Below are 13,084 nucleotides of genomic sequence, written 5' to 3'. Positions count from 1 at the left end.
TGAAATAAACAGTAAACACTGATTTTTCAGGGAGACTATTTGGCGTGTAATTCACCGTGATACAGTGAATTTATATCCACTGTTTCTTCATATTCTTCACTTATCTAGCCAATGCCTTTCTCCCCGAAGAGTGGTGTTGACTTCCTCTAGTGAGGTGGAGAAATGTGCTGTTGGGGGATGCAATTAAATGAAGACTTTGGAGCAAAATGCAGAGTGGTGCATATAGAGATTACAAGGTTGCCGAGTGAAGTGATCTGCTTTTTTAAACTTGAAGTCCTTGCATCCTAGAAAACTAAATCCGGGGCTCGAGTAAAACTGATATATTACAAATCCCGTCCCCTGGTAGAGCTTTAAGTGCTACAAAGCCATGGCAAAAAATGTCACCAATATGCCTATAATATAGTTAAAAATGCAGTGCAGAAAGGAATAAATAGATATTTCGTTACAACCCAACAGCCTTTAAATACAGATTGTACTGGAAGCAGCTTATTGAGTGCATGTAAACTCCTTCTATGATTTCCAGCCTTAACTTCATATCTCCCAGCGAGCTATTTTCTCGGGAACAAGTAAGTGTACTGAATGAAAAGGCTCTATAGTTAAGTTGAGTTGTTGAAGTCAATAGCCTGCAGCTTTTTCTGCGTTGTGCTGACAAACTCCGTTTTTCACTCCTACAGAAACACAAGCACATGTAAACATTTATGTACGCACATTTTTCTCTGGCAGCCTTCATTTTCTCTTCTAAGCCGCTGTTCCACCTCCTCATGAGATAGTTTTAGTTGATACCAACTGAAACTTGTATGAGCAGTCTTTTATTCATGCCAGCTGCTTTTGGCTTGTGTTGAGAGAGACTTTTCATTCTTAATTCAGGATAATGTGTAATTTTGGTGGCTCGGAGTCAAATTGAACAGCAGATCTGCATTGTGGCAAACACAAATACTCACAGACACCCAAAGATTTATTTACTCTACATAAACATGGCTGTAAATGCAATAGTTTGGCTACTACAGTCCAGACTTCTTATTCAGAATCTGTGCTGGATTAAATATGAAATACTGTATGAATGCATTTTATTGATAATATTCTAATATTAATTTGACCCAGAAAATAAATAGCATCTTTCCAACAGGTTTTAAATTTACTGTGAAATATCTCTGCACGGATTTGATGCATTGGCACAAAATTTTGTACATATATTCTTGTTTTCCAGACAATGAACCTTAAAGACTTTGGTGATCACCTGATTCTTTTCTCTTTTGTATCACTGTGACGTTCATATCTGTAGTGTTGAGCCAGCCGTTGAATGGATTGCCTCAAAGTTTCCTTCACGTGTTCTTGTCTTCCTCAGGATAAACTGTAATTTCATTTAACCTTTATTTTATCAGACAAGACATTATGAAAAATTTCTTATTTACAATGACAGCCTGCCAAGTGCCAGAGGGTATTCGAGGGAAAAGAGAGGAGAGCAGAGGAGAAGGAAATAACTTAGTAAACAGTGAGCAGTGGAGTCAAGTAAATAATGACTGTAATTTCCAGAAAAAGAAACATTATTTGTCATTTGTTTATTTACATTTGTTAGCAGAGCAGAAATCAATGTTATATATTGTCCTTCAAACTCTTATTTGGGAGTTTAGGATGGAGTGATGGGTGCAGAAAACATCTGATCTAAACTGGAAACTGAAGTTACACCAAGTAATAAGGATATTGTTTCTAAACTGACAGGTTGCTGGACAGACTTTTTTTTAAAAAATGACTATCTGGACAGGTAGTGCAGATATCTGTGCAGATAAATAAATATGTTCATGTAGACATATGTGATGTGACACAGACTGAACTGAACTGCTGCAAAACAAAGCAATATATTTCCCCAATTTACCCAATCTATTTACCCATAATGTAAAGAAAACTGGATAAAGATGACACGTTTTTTTATTTATTACACAACAGTTTCCATATGAAAAGCAGATATTCTGAATAACTTTAAACACGAAGTACATCAGTGCCAGACGCAGTGTTTCATTCTTCTGACACAAATATTGTTTGCAGGAAAATTTAAGGAAGATATTGTATGAAATTCCTCTGAATAAACAGAAAACACACCCAACAAATAGCACTGCAGTTCAGACATTTAGACGACAGAGTTTCTTCTACATTCTAGCCTGTCAGTGTTGTTGTTTTGTGTTAATTTGGAAAACAGATGTGTGCAGGATTAGATTCAATTTTGAATCAAGCAAGTACTTACTGTCATCAACCCAAAATCTCAGTTAGTGGCAAAGTGAAGACCCCATTTTTTTCCTTTATACTCAGAACCAGCAGCTCGCAGATGAATCATGACAGGATACAAAGTTAGTTTCACTCAGCAGTGATAAGTGTGTCCAAATGTTGAAGTCCTTGGCAGCAACTGAAAATAAACAAATATTAATTTAAAGCAGGAGGCGTATGCAGTGACAGACATGTGCTTCCAACTGGCTTCGTACATTAAGGTGAACAAGTCTGGAAGGATTTTCTAATAAGCGCACACTAATTAGGGCCTGTGAGGTGAAACAAGGTCTGTAAAAAAGCAATCAAATAAAGGCTGGCAAGTAGATTTATTCATCAGAAATAGCGAAGGGTTAAGACCTGACAATGTAGTGGGCCAACACTGTGGGCCATCTGTTTACTTTGGAGAAAGTGCGCCGTGAGAAGAAGCCAAGAAAAGGCATATGAAAAGAAGAGACTGAACAAAAATGACTGGCAAAGGGGAGCTCCTCAACATTATCATTATGGTTTTAAATGGGTTCCCCGCTGGAATTAGACAAAATATATACCTGCAGTGGTGAAATGTGAAAAATAGGGATCACTGTTTTACTGTGATAATACAGACATAATTTATTCTTGGGCCAGGAGCACAATAGATGCTGCGTGGTGATAGTTTGAGTTCAATGATATTGGCTTCATCATCAGTATTGATTAATATAGTGCAGATAATGCTTTTATCGCATTAAAATGTTTGCTTTATGTCATCGTTTTGTCCAGTGAATGTGCATGTTTGAACACCATTGTATTTTCTCTGCAGCTGCCATCACATTACATGTTAATTCAAGGAGAGACTAGTTGTTTTTTTTTCTGCAATTACGTGAAAGGAAATATGTTCATTAATCACTATTAGTGTTGGCAATCGACCAAAATGAGTTGGAAAATGTAAGATATCAGCAAAAATCCAATAACATGCATCCCTACTTTGAGTGCTTGGTCATGGGTTAATATGGCTCCAGCTAAATCATCAACAGTTCATGTCTTCACAGTAATTAACATCTTAATAGATGTCTTAGAAACCATTTGAGTTATTTTTATTGCCTACCATACTTCATGTACAGACAAATATCTTCTTACATGATGTTGTGTCTCAAGAAAGCTGCTTTATGCATGATGATTCATTGTGTTTACCTTGATTACATTACGCACAACCAGCATCAGACTGTAATGCACGAAACAGGAAAACTTTCATGTTTCATGAAGCTTAATTGTGAAGTGGCCTATTAAACTTCAACTGACAACTTGTAGCTGTATGTTGCTGTACAGTGAAATCCATTACACCCCCATATTTGGTGAATTTTAAATTATTCAATATAAAGAAACTCAAGATTTTTCACTAACTGTGTGTCTTTACAATGGAGCCCATGTGTTGTACATTAATCCCCCATTTACAGTAAAAGAATGTTTACAGATGCAAGTCTTCTTTACACTGCGCAACTCAAGAAGACCGGTTAGAGTCGTTAAAGTGACTTAAAAAATACAAAAATACCTCACTACTTATACACTACATCCTTTAAATGAAAGGTTTCTATCACTTTAAACAGAATCAGATACACACCTCAACATTACCAACTATTTGGTGACAAACACAACATTTTGTTTGTTTGTTTTTTTTAGCAATCATCACATTGATAAGTATGAAGTAATGGTGAAGAACTGTGAATCCAGGTGCAGTTTCACCCTTGGAGTCTTGAATGTTTTATTTGGTGATCAGTTTATATCATGCTCAACTGTATATGGCACAGATGTTTCAAAGATTTAAAGCAAATTCTGTTTGTGGCTGAGAAGACAATTATTAAACCTGAAAAAAACTGTTTTTTTTTCCTCATAGCATTTGAATAAAAATACAGTGCATCATTATGTCTTAATGCCAGAAAGTACAACCAACAATTTGCTACAAGAAAAGACTATTAATATGAAATAAAAATGAGAGTAATGTAAGGTAGACCCTCCCCTGTGCACACCACTCTGTCCAAAGCATGAATAGGCATTCAGGTTAGTGTTGATCAATGAATGTTTTATTTTTAACAAAAAGTATGTTTGATGTTCACTTCACCATTTTCTGATGCAAGGTCTTTATGTGTGATTGCTAATGACAGTGATCACCTGCGGTGACCCTGGTATCCCAGCGAATGGGCTTAGATTTGGTGATGACATCACAGTGGGCCAGAATGTGTCGTTCATGTGCCAGCCGGGTTATGTGATGATCGGAGGCGACACCGCTGTCAGCAGGACCTGCACCACCAATGGAACCTGGAGTGGAACGATGCCAGCTTGCCAAGGTAAACGCCACCCACAGACACACATTTTCCATACACTGTGTCATGCACGTGCAGCGGTTGACGGTCAACCTTGATAATCATCAGACCGTGCTGTAACAACCTTGGCACTCCAGCACACTGTCACGTACAATATAAAGTACATGCTTGCATTCAGAGATCTAATGAGATTAGTGAAGAAGGTGACACAGGACTTCCTGTGTCGTCAGATAATGTCCTACTGTTCACTTAAGTGCCCTGATAACACACGTAGCAAAGACACATTAGACTGGGCATCTGCAACATGGAGAGATGTGTATATTTGTATTAAAAAAGTGTGTATACATACACTCACAAGTAATTTCCAATATTTTTCCCATAAAATCTCCACATAACATCCAGGACACAGTGATTTCACCTACACCTGCATCTAGAGCTGCACCTGTATTGGCTCAGAGCCAAGGCGAAAAGTTCCTCTGACATCTGATGATGGTTGTCAGAGGAACTGAAATAAGAAGTCCTCTTCAGCACAACAAGGATCCCTCTAATTGTATTCCAGCAGTTAATCATTGGCTTCCTCTTTCTAAGTCTGTATGCACTCGACTCTATGATTAGTATCAAAGTTGAAAAACCCAGTGAGAGGACTCAGGTGTTGTACACCCATCAGCGCTACATCACTCGGTGATTTATGATGCTTGAGCGGAGGCATAGATTAGCACTGCTGCCATTGACACCCAAAAGTAAGTATTGCAGGGAAGATTAACTTATGCAGTGAACAGTTCAGAAGTACACCAGGAAAGGGAAGTGCCCACAAGGCAAATGGTGGCTCATTGTTGCTAAGGAACTGTTCCCAGGCTTCTGCCTCGGCTACAGCGAGGCAAGCTGTCGTTATGTTTGCCTCTCGAGAAATGGGAAAGGACAAATGAAATGTGAGGCAGAGTGTGAGAGATGGACATGTACACAGACAAACATAACAAACAACCTGTTAGAGAAATATACACAGGCAAGATCCAGAAAAGCAACAAGTTACAGAAACTCAAACACACAAACACATTTTTAGTAAAAGGGACAGAAAATTGGGGAAAAACTCAGAGCCTGTTGATCTTATTTGACTTCTTGTGCAAGCCTGTTTTTGTTTGTACATTACACCCCATATAAAGATGCTATTGGATCATTTTGCCTCAATTTACTAAATGCCCCATGCACAAAGTAAAAATAAGAAAATCTGACATAGACACGTGATTTCTTATAGTAATACTTTGGATGAAATAATTTGAAGGAGTATGAGTTGGAAAACTGGGATTTTTCTTTTTGTCCAGTAACAATATTATATAACTCTCCCAGCTGGGACACTATTCGAGTGGTTTCACCATCATACCTGCTTAATGCATGTTCAAATATTGGCCATAAATAAATTTTGTGTCATAAAATATGCCTCTGACTGCCTCTGACCATACTCTACATTTTTAAAACTCAGATTGGTGCCAATCAGGAAAAAAAATCAACTTCTTAGATTGAACAATAAAGTTTTATGGTAGGTATTTTATCAAAGCAGGGTTTTACCAATAGAGTCCATATGTACATATCGATGATGCTGCAAAATTTCAGGACTGTAGCTACATTATTTCTGAAGTCATGACACTTCAAACATTGACCCACAGATGGGTGCAAAAATCGACATACGCCACCCCTCCTGAAGAATTTTTATCTCAAAAACTAACCTTACCTATGAACTCAGATTTTATTTGATAGCATATGTATGTACAAAAAAAACAATCTGACCAATATGAGATGGTTTGTTGTGAACTTCTTTTTTTAAATGTGATGAACACAAAATGAGGTGGAATGAACCTTTTATGAACCTGAAGTAGTCTGTGCCATTTCCACTCCTTAGCTCGGCTTATAGAGAGCTGTGGTTTCAAGCCACATGCAAACGTCTTCCACAGACTCCCGCTGCGACCTTGCCTGGAAGTTTACAACATCTAAACTGACATTGATTGTAATATTTTATTAGCGCGTTTCATTATTAACATGCCCTGTTCCATTGTATGTTGAAGCTGTTGAATGAATGGATGGTTGCATCAACCGTGGCAGTTTAAATGGGGACACAGAGAAAGGTGTGGGTGTATGTGTGCATGAAGCTGTTAACCTCCAAGCCCTAATCCTCACCGCAACAGCTCAGGCAGCCCGATCCTGGTGAGCTTGATGGGGGTAGCGACACCCACAGAGCTTAGGCTTTCTCATCACACACACACTCACACACCACCATGCATATATACCATCACATGGGAGCATTGAGTTACAGAAATGTCTCTCTCACGCATAAATAGACAGATGCTTACACAACCTCACGTTTTCTTCCAGCGCTCTGGCTGCCTGAGTGCTGTCAGGTCACTCTGACCTGTATGCATTAGTGAGTGAGCCACCAGGTCTCTCCTGCCTCTTCTCACCTCGCTGCCACTCTCACTTTCCCAATAGCACTTATTTCTCTCATGGGGTAAATGAATAAAAGAAAGACGAGAGAGAGGAGTTTGATTACTAAGTGGTTACTCTGCATTCATTTTTCCATTCTCATTGCGGATGAAGTATAAGGAAGTAATACAGATGTTTGAAGTTTTATTTTCCCCTTGTCACTGTTCTCTGCCTTTCCTTTGGTCTCTGTCTAACACTATCTAAGACAAGCATTAGAAAAGCACATTGGTAATCACAGCTTTTTATCATCTCTCTCACTGACAGCCTACGCAGCAAGATATCTTAGAAAAGGACTGAGAAAATATCTATTTTCTTTCATGTGAAACTGGAAACGGTATCTATTCCAGTAGGATTGTTTGTCTTTTCATTTTTGCATGATTGGGTTTAAGTTGAAGGTGCAGCTGTTTAGGCAGGGTGAGCTGTTTGAAATTGTCATGATGCAGGGCGTTTGTCATCTTGTCATAGATTTGGATGATGTGCGACTGTGATGTGAGCTAATGTTCCAGGAAGGGAGGGAGAAAGGAAGTGAGAAGAAACGAAGAAAAGGCAGAAAGAGAAAAACTGAGACCGAAAGAGACAAAAAGATTTTACATGTGCATAATTTTGTTCTTAATGTGTAAGTGTCAGATTCAGCCACAGCATTTGTGTGTGATGTGCAGACACACACACACACACACACACACACACACACACACACAGCAGATGACGCATCGTAAGCTTCGCCCAGCAAGGATTCAGTTTGTATCCCAGGTTTGGCATGTTCAGCTAAGAGGCACTAATGCTGCTTAGAACTACTTAGGAAAATGGGGACACTCTCCGCTTCTCATTCAGTTCTGCCTGCCACCCATGCCTTCATTTTTATAATGTTTCCAGTTTTTTAAAGTAATTCCTGATGCACTGCTTATAGGATTATTAGGCCTACTCCTATAATCAGCCTAATTTGCCTACTTGCACACGTTCTCTGAAATCTTCAGACTTTCTCTTTCCCCCCCTTTGTTGCTTCCACACAGGCATACTGTAAGACAACACACACACACACACACACACACACACACACACACGTAGTGTAAGCAGTTTTCTATGTTACAGCATCCAGCTGGGCATTTAAACGAAGTAATTCATAATGAAGTGTCTTTTCTTTTTACTAAGGCTCGGCAGCAACAACATGGAAATCCCAAACTGATGACAGTTGTTACTAATTCATCAACTTCAAAGAGGAACAATTTCAAGTGAACTTGTTTCTCCTTGAGAACCTGAGATGCAAAACTACATTACCAAACAAAAACAGATTGCACTGCATGAATACCTTAGTGTGATTTTCATCCATGTAGGCTATCATTCCTTCTTTTCAACCAAGTTAGAAATAGAACATCAAAATCAAATTTGGTCCACTGCCCAGTGTTTCATTTCCTGTTTTGAACTTTAACATAAAATGAAAAGTACAAACAACAGGCAGCTCTTTGTTTTGTGTCATAAATGAATCGTGAAATAACAAATGTTTTTTTTGTTTGTTTTCTGACTTTGGATTCTGAATTGAATATGAAAAGAAAAAATGATACACAGATTGTCTTACTTTTGACTTTTATTCACTGTTCACCATGGCCTAAATACCTTTCTAAATATAGCATACTTGTAAAGCATATACTGTACACTGCTGCATAATGTCCATGTGGAAATCTTTTTGGATTCGCTGCCAACCAAGAACAAAAGACGATTCCGCCTTGGAGAGAATGTGTGAATATCCCACAGTGGCTTGCTCCACATTTATTCAAATTCACTGTGTAAAAAAAAAAAAAAAAAACTAAACCTAACATGGCAGGAGAGATGCCCATCATGTGTTTAGCTTTTCTTAACACAGTCATAATCGCAATAAAAAACCTGCTTATTGTCATATTTTATATGTGAAGGACTGTAGAAATGGTTTTAAATAGTCAGAAGTCAATGCTTTCTGAATTGTGTAAATATAACAAGGAGAATTAAAGTCTCGTTTGTCAGAAAGGGAGGAATTGAACAGCTATTTTAGCTTTTAGATTGAAATGCTTTTTCCAAATTAAATGCCTTTTTTCTCTTTGTGCATCATAGATTAAGTGTTACATGTTTGATTCTTTCTTTAAAACAGAATTTTAGGCTAAAATCAGAAATTAACTGTGCTCAGATTTAGTATCCAACCCAAGACAACAGTTGGCAAACTAATCAAGGCAGTGAAATTACCAGCTGTAATCTTATTTAGGTATTAAAAACAGCATGATGATGTCTGTCATGCAGTTTGCCAAGTTGTTTGGATGTTGTGAGTTAATATTCTCATAGCACTCGCAGTCGGAACATTCCTGGTTTGGAGGTTTAAAGTAATATGCTCAGTGTTTCTTATGACGTCCACTAATGCAGCTGCTCTTGTGGTGCTGCTCAGTGCTGTGATGTTCTTAAATCTGCCTTCATCTGGCTCTATGTGCATATTTTTGTCATGTATTTTGCAAATGAAACTTACTTTGTTGCTGTGCTGCCAAAGGACTAAATCTCAGCTGGAGACTGTGGTGTGAACACGACAGTTTAAGTAAGTAGATTTATAAACTAAACATCTGATCTTGCCAGACAGTTGCAAGGCTTGAGTAAAGTCCGACTTCAATTTGCCAATGTTTGTTCAAGGGTTTCATCAGGCACAAGAAAGAGAAAGAAGGACTTGAGGAAATGATGGGTGCTGAGGGAGGATAGCAATACTATAAAACAACTGCTATAATTTATTCACATCCCTAAAACCCATATCCCATATGTGTCCCCATGGGTTCATCTCCAAGTGTGTCAGAACAAATTCTGAGCTTTATTATGCATTCATTTATTACATTTGTTGAGCGGGAAGTTTGTAGCTTACACAGACACAAGATGTCCCCCGTTTCTCACAGATATTATTCATTATACTCCAAACAGAGATGGCAGAAAAATCCCTTACAGTCAAAACACATTCTATTTCTTTGGGCTAAAGACCTAATTTTCACTCAGTCATAATCAACACTGTGCTGAATGGTGAGTCTGTGCAGACTCTATTGTTTCTTGATATCTGTAAAATAGCAGCACGATTTAGTACAAGGGGTGTAATAGTAATTTTGACAAGACATATTTGTTTTTGACCTGCATGCAAAAGCTAACTTAAATCCTGCTGGGTTTTAAAAGCAGAAGCCCTTTGGGAAATATTTTATCATTATGGATCTGAATGGAAAGATAAAACCTGTGTAAATCACAATTTACTAGGGGGGAAAAAGAGAGTTTATTATGATGTGTAATACATTTAAACAACACTACTCCCGCCATCAACGTTTATCAAAATTTTAATTAGAAACACAAGGCCCAGGGTGTAGCCATATCCATGTAAATCCACATAAATCACAGTAATTATCTCTAAGACTTCTGTTAAACTTGAGTTGTATCCGATAGCTGTTCAATTGACTCAAAGTAAAAGAAACTGTTTTCTTAAGAATTTTTTAAAATAATCTTTCATTCTTGTGTCTATGGCTTTACACTACATACACAATAATTAAGCAAGTGAGTATTGTGACCTCATCATTATTTCTATACACATTTCTATGCAGCTTGAATGCTTATTGGATAAAGTTGTGTTTAGAGATTTATTTGTGTGGATTAACATGATTCTTACAATTATTAGACAGCTTCATTTCCTCAGGTAAAAACAGAGATTTAACTGACATAAAAACTTGGAAAATACTTTTCAGATGGATGCAACACTGTTAAAATAGCTGAATTATTGATGCTTGCCCACCAGACATCAAACATTTTGCAGCAAATAGACAGCAGGAATGCATAGAGAAGAAAAGGTCCAAAATAACTGCAAAGGGCTGCAAAGAGCTTCAGAGAAAGTAAACACGTAGGAAGTTCCATCGAATCGATTATCATTCAGTGCTACTGAACTTCAGAACTCCAGCTTACCTAGAGAGTCCAGAAGTATAAGGCGTGAAGTGCTTAAAGACATGACCTAGGTAAAGAAGGCTGATACAAGACCGCCATTGAAGTGTCAAGATTCAGCCAAGAAATATCTGGGGACGGATTTTCAAAGGTGTCAGGGACAGATGAAATGAAAGTCATTGGATGGACCAGAAAAATTAGCCTGAGGCTGGATCACTAATGGACCACACTGTGAGTCAGAAACCAGCGGGTTAGAGGAGAGGTATTGATATTGGCTGCCGTCATTTTGAGCCTGGATGAGCTACTTGGACCTTTTTCAGACTGGAGATATGAAGATGAACTGAAAATAAACTCAAAAATCTGCCAGCTTCTGTGCAATAGTTTCTTTAAGCAATTGTGCAGGAAGTAGTGCATAGCATTCAAGGAAAATGTGCCACTACATGCATCCACATAAAGCACTACTAGGCTAGCCAGCAAGACCGCATCTGACTTAAAATGTGAGATTCACAGTGAGTGAAGGCAGCTTACCTCTCTGATTAGAATTTGGAAAGTCGTGGTTGCCGCTTTTGCGAAAGTTGTTGAACAAATCTGACACACTCAGCATGCAGGATGAATATTGGTCACTGAATACTTTTAAAGGGCCAAAATTGTCATTTAATTCCATTTTGTGCTTCTTAATTGTTACACTTACTCCAAAAAGTGAATATATGGAATATATTAATAGTAGCCTATCAATTTTGAATATTTATATATTCCTGTGAGAAGGTAAGAATTCACTTTTTCTCTGCTAAACATTCAGGATTGAGGTTCTGTAACATTTTGGATTTACTGAGTGCATCCTAAATGTTCTAATAAAATGAATCCTGAGGAATACAATTTGCCTAGCAATTGTGCATGCAGTGTCGAATCCTATATTTTCAGGACATTTGAATGGTCTCGTTCAAATTCATTTTTTGACTCAGACATCTCCTGGTTTTCAAGTGACAGCAAATAATACCCTCAACTCCAACTTCTTCCTGTTTGCTACTGACTTTCCACTGCTGAAGCCCATTTGAACTTTGTCTTGACTCAAACGTCTCTGGACCTGTCATGTGCATTGACTACGCTTTGATAACTTGTGACTCTCCTCCACAGTGGTAGCGTGTCCCACACCTCCATCCATCCCCAACGGCCTCCTGGAGGGCTCAGTGCTTGAGTGGGGAACCAGTGTGAGCTACAGCTGTTTATCTGGCTATGAGCTCTCCTTCCCCGCTGTGCTAACCTGCACCGGAAACGGGACGTGGAGCGGAGACCTGCCTCAGTGTCTGCGTGAGTCATTCTTTGACACCTTAATTTGTACCTACATTTATGATAATTATAATGGTAATTACAGGCATCTATAGAGGAAGTCTCTTTGTGTTCAGAATGAAATGTCTTGGTGACATTTCTGCCGCTGTCTGAAATGTGGCAATTCACACAGTGAGCTAAATTGGGTCTTTTCTCTTGATGTCGCTTTTTAAACATTATCTAGCTTATGAAATGTTGGACTTAATTAAAGTCTGGCATCCTGTTGCTTTCCTTCTTCCTCACATATTGATCATGAGTTCATACTCCATCATTGAGAAATAAAGATAAAACATTCTCTGCCATGCCTCATACATTTTCATGTGAAGTTACCAGGATTTGCGCGGTGCATGAAATTTGTGAAAACATGGAATACTGAGAGGTATAATAATCCAAGAGGTAAAGTCATAACATTTCACATTTTTCTTCGGGGAAGTCATGACACAACAGGTAATTTTTTAAAGGTGTCCTGACAGCGATATACCTGCATGTTATTCTAGCACTTGTCTCATACTCTCATTACATTAGTTTCAAGTTGTGTTCTCTAAGGCAAACCCGCTCACACCTCTTTGGAAATTATTTCAAGTTGATGAAATTAATGAAGGTCACAAATAAGTCATGAAATGTAACACCGGGACCTTGGTGGAAAAGCTGAATTACAATACAATTATAATACGACAGTCTTACAGAGATGCAGAGGTGACATTACCGGTGTTGCTCCTTGTTAGAGCATCAAGGCTTTTTAGCATAGTTTCATCTTGAAACCACTTTCAGCGGCTACAAATGACTGTTGGAAAGTCAAATGCAGAAAAATGTGAAGGAGAAGG

At 38.3% G+C, this 13,084-nt stretch overlaps 1 protein-coding gene across 3 annotated transcripts in view; it reads left to right on the top strand.

Annotated features, from left to right (window-relative positions):
- Nucleotides 1-13,084, top strand: part of LOC111562513 (CUB and sushi domain-containing protein 3) — a 233,827-nt gene that overhangs the window by 196,372 nt on the left and 24,371 nt on the right. For all 3 annotated transcript variants that reach the window (XM_035943940.2, XM_023261087.3, XM_055013779.1), the window contains 2 exons: nt 4,392-4,574; nt 12,069-12,242. In XM_035943940.2, coding sequence (XP_035799833.2) covers nt 4,392-4,574; nt 12,069-12,242 — 357 coding nt within the window. The remainder of the gene's footprint in view (nt 1-4,391; nt 4,575-12,068; nt 12,243-13,084) is intronic.

This window comes from Amphiprion ocellaris, chromosome 9, assembly GCF_022539595.1.
Source record: "Amphiprion ocellaris isolate individual 3 ecotype Okinawa chromosome 9, ASM2253959v1, whole genome shotgun sequence".
In the NCBI taxonomy this organism is placed as follows: Eukaryota; Metazoa; Chordata; class Actinopteri; family Pomacentridae; genus Amphiprion; species Amphiprion ocellaris.
This window is presented reverse-complemented; position numbering and strand designations above follow the sequence as displayed.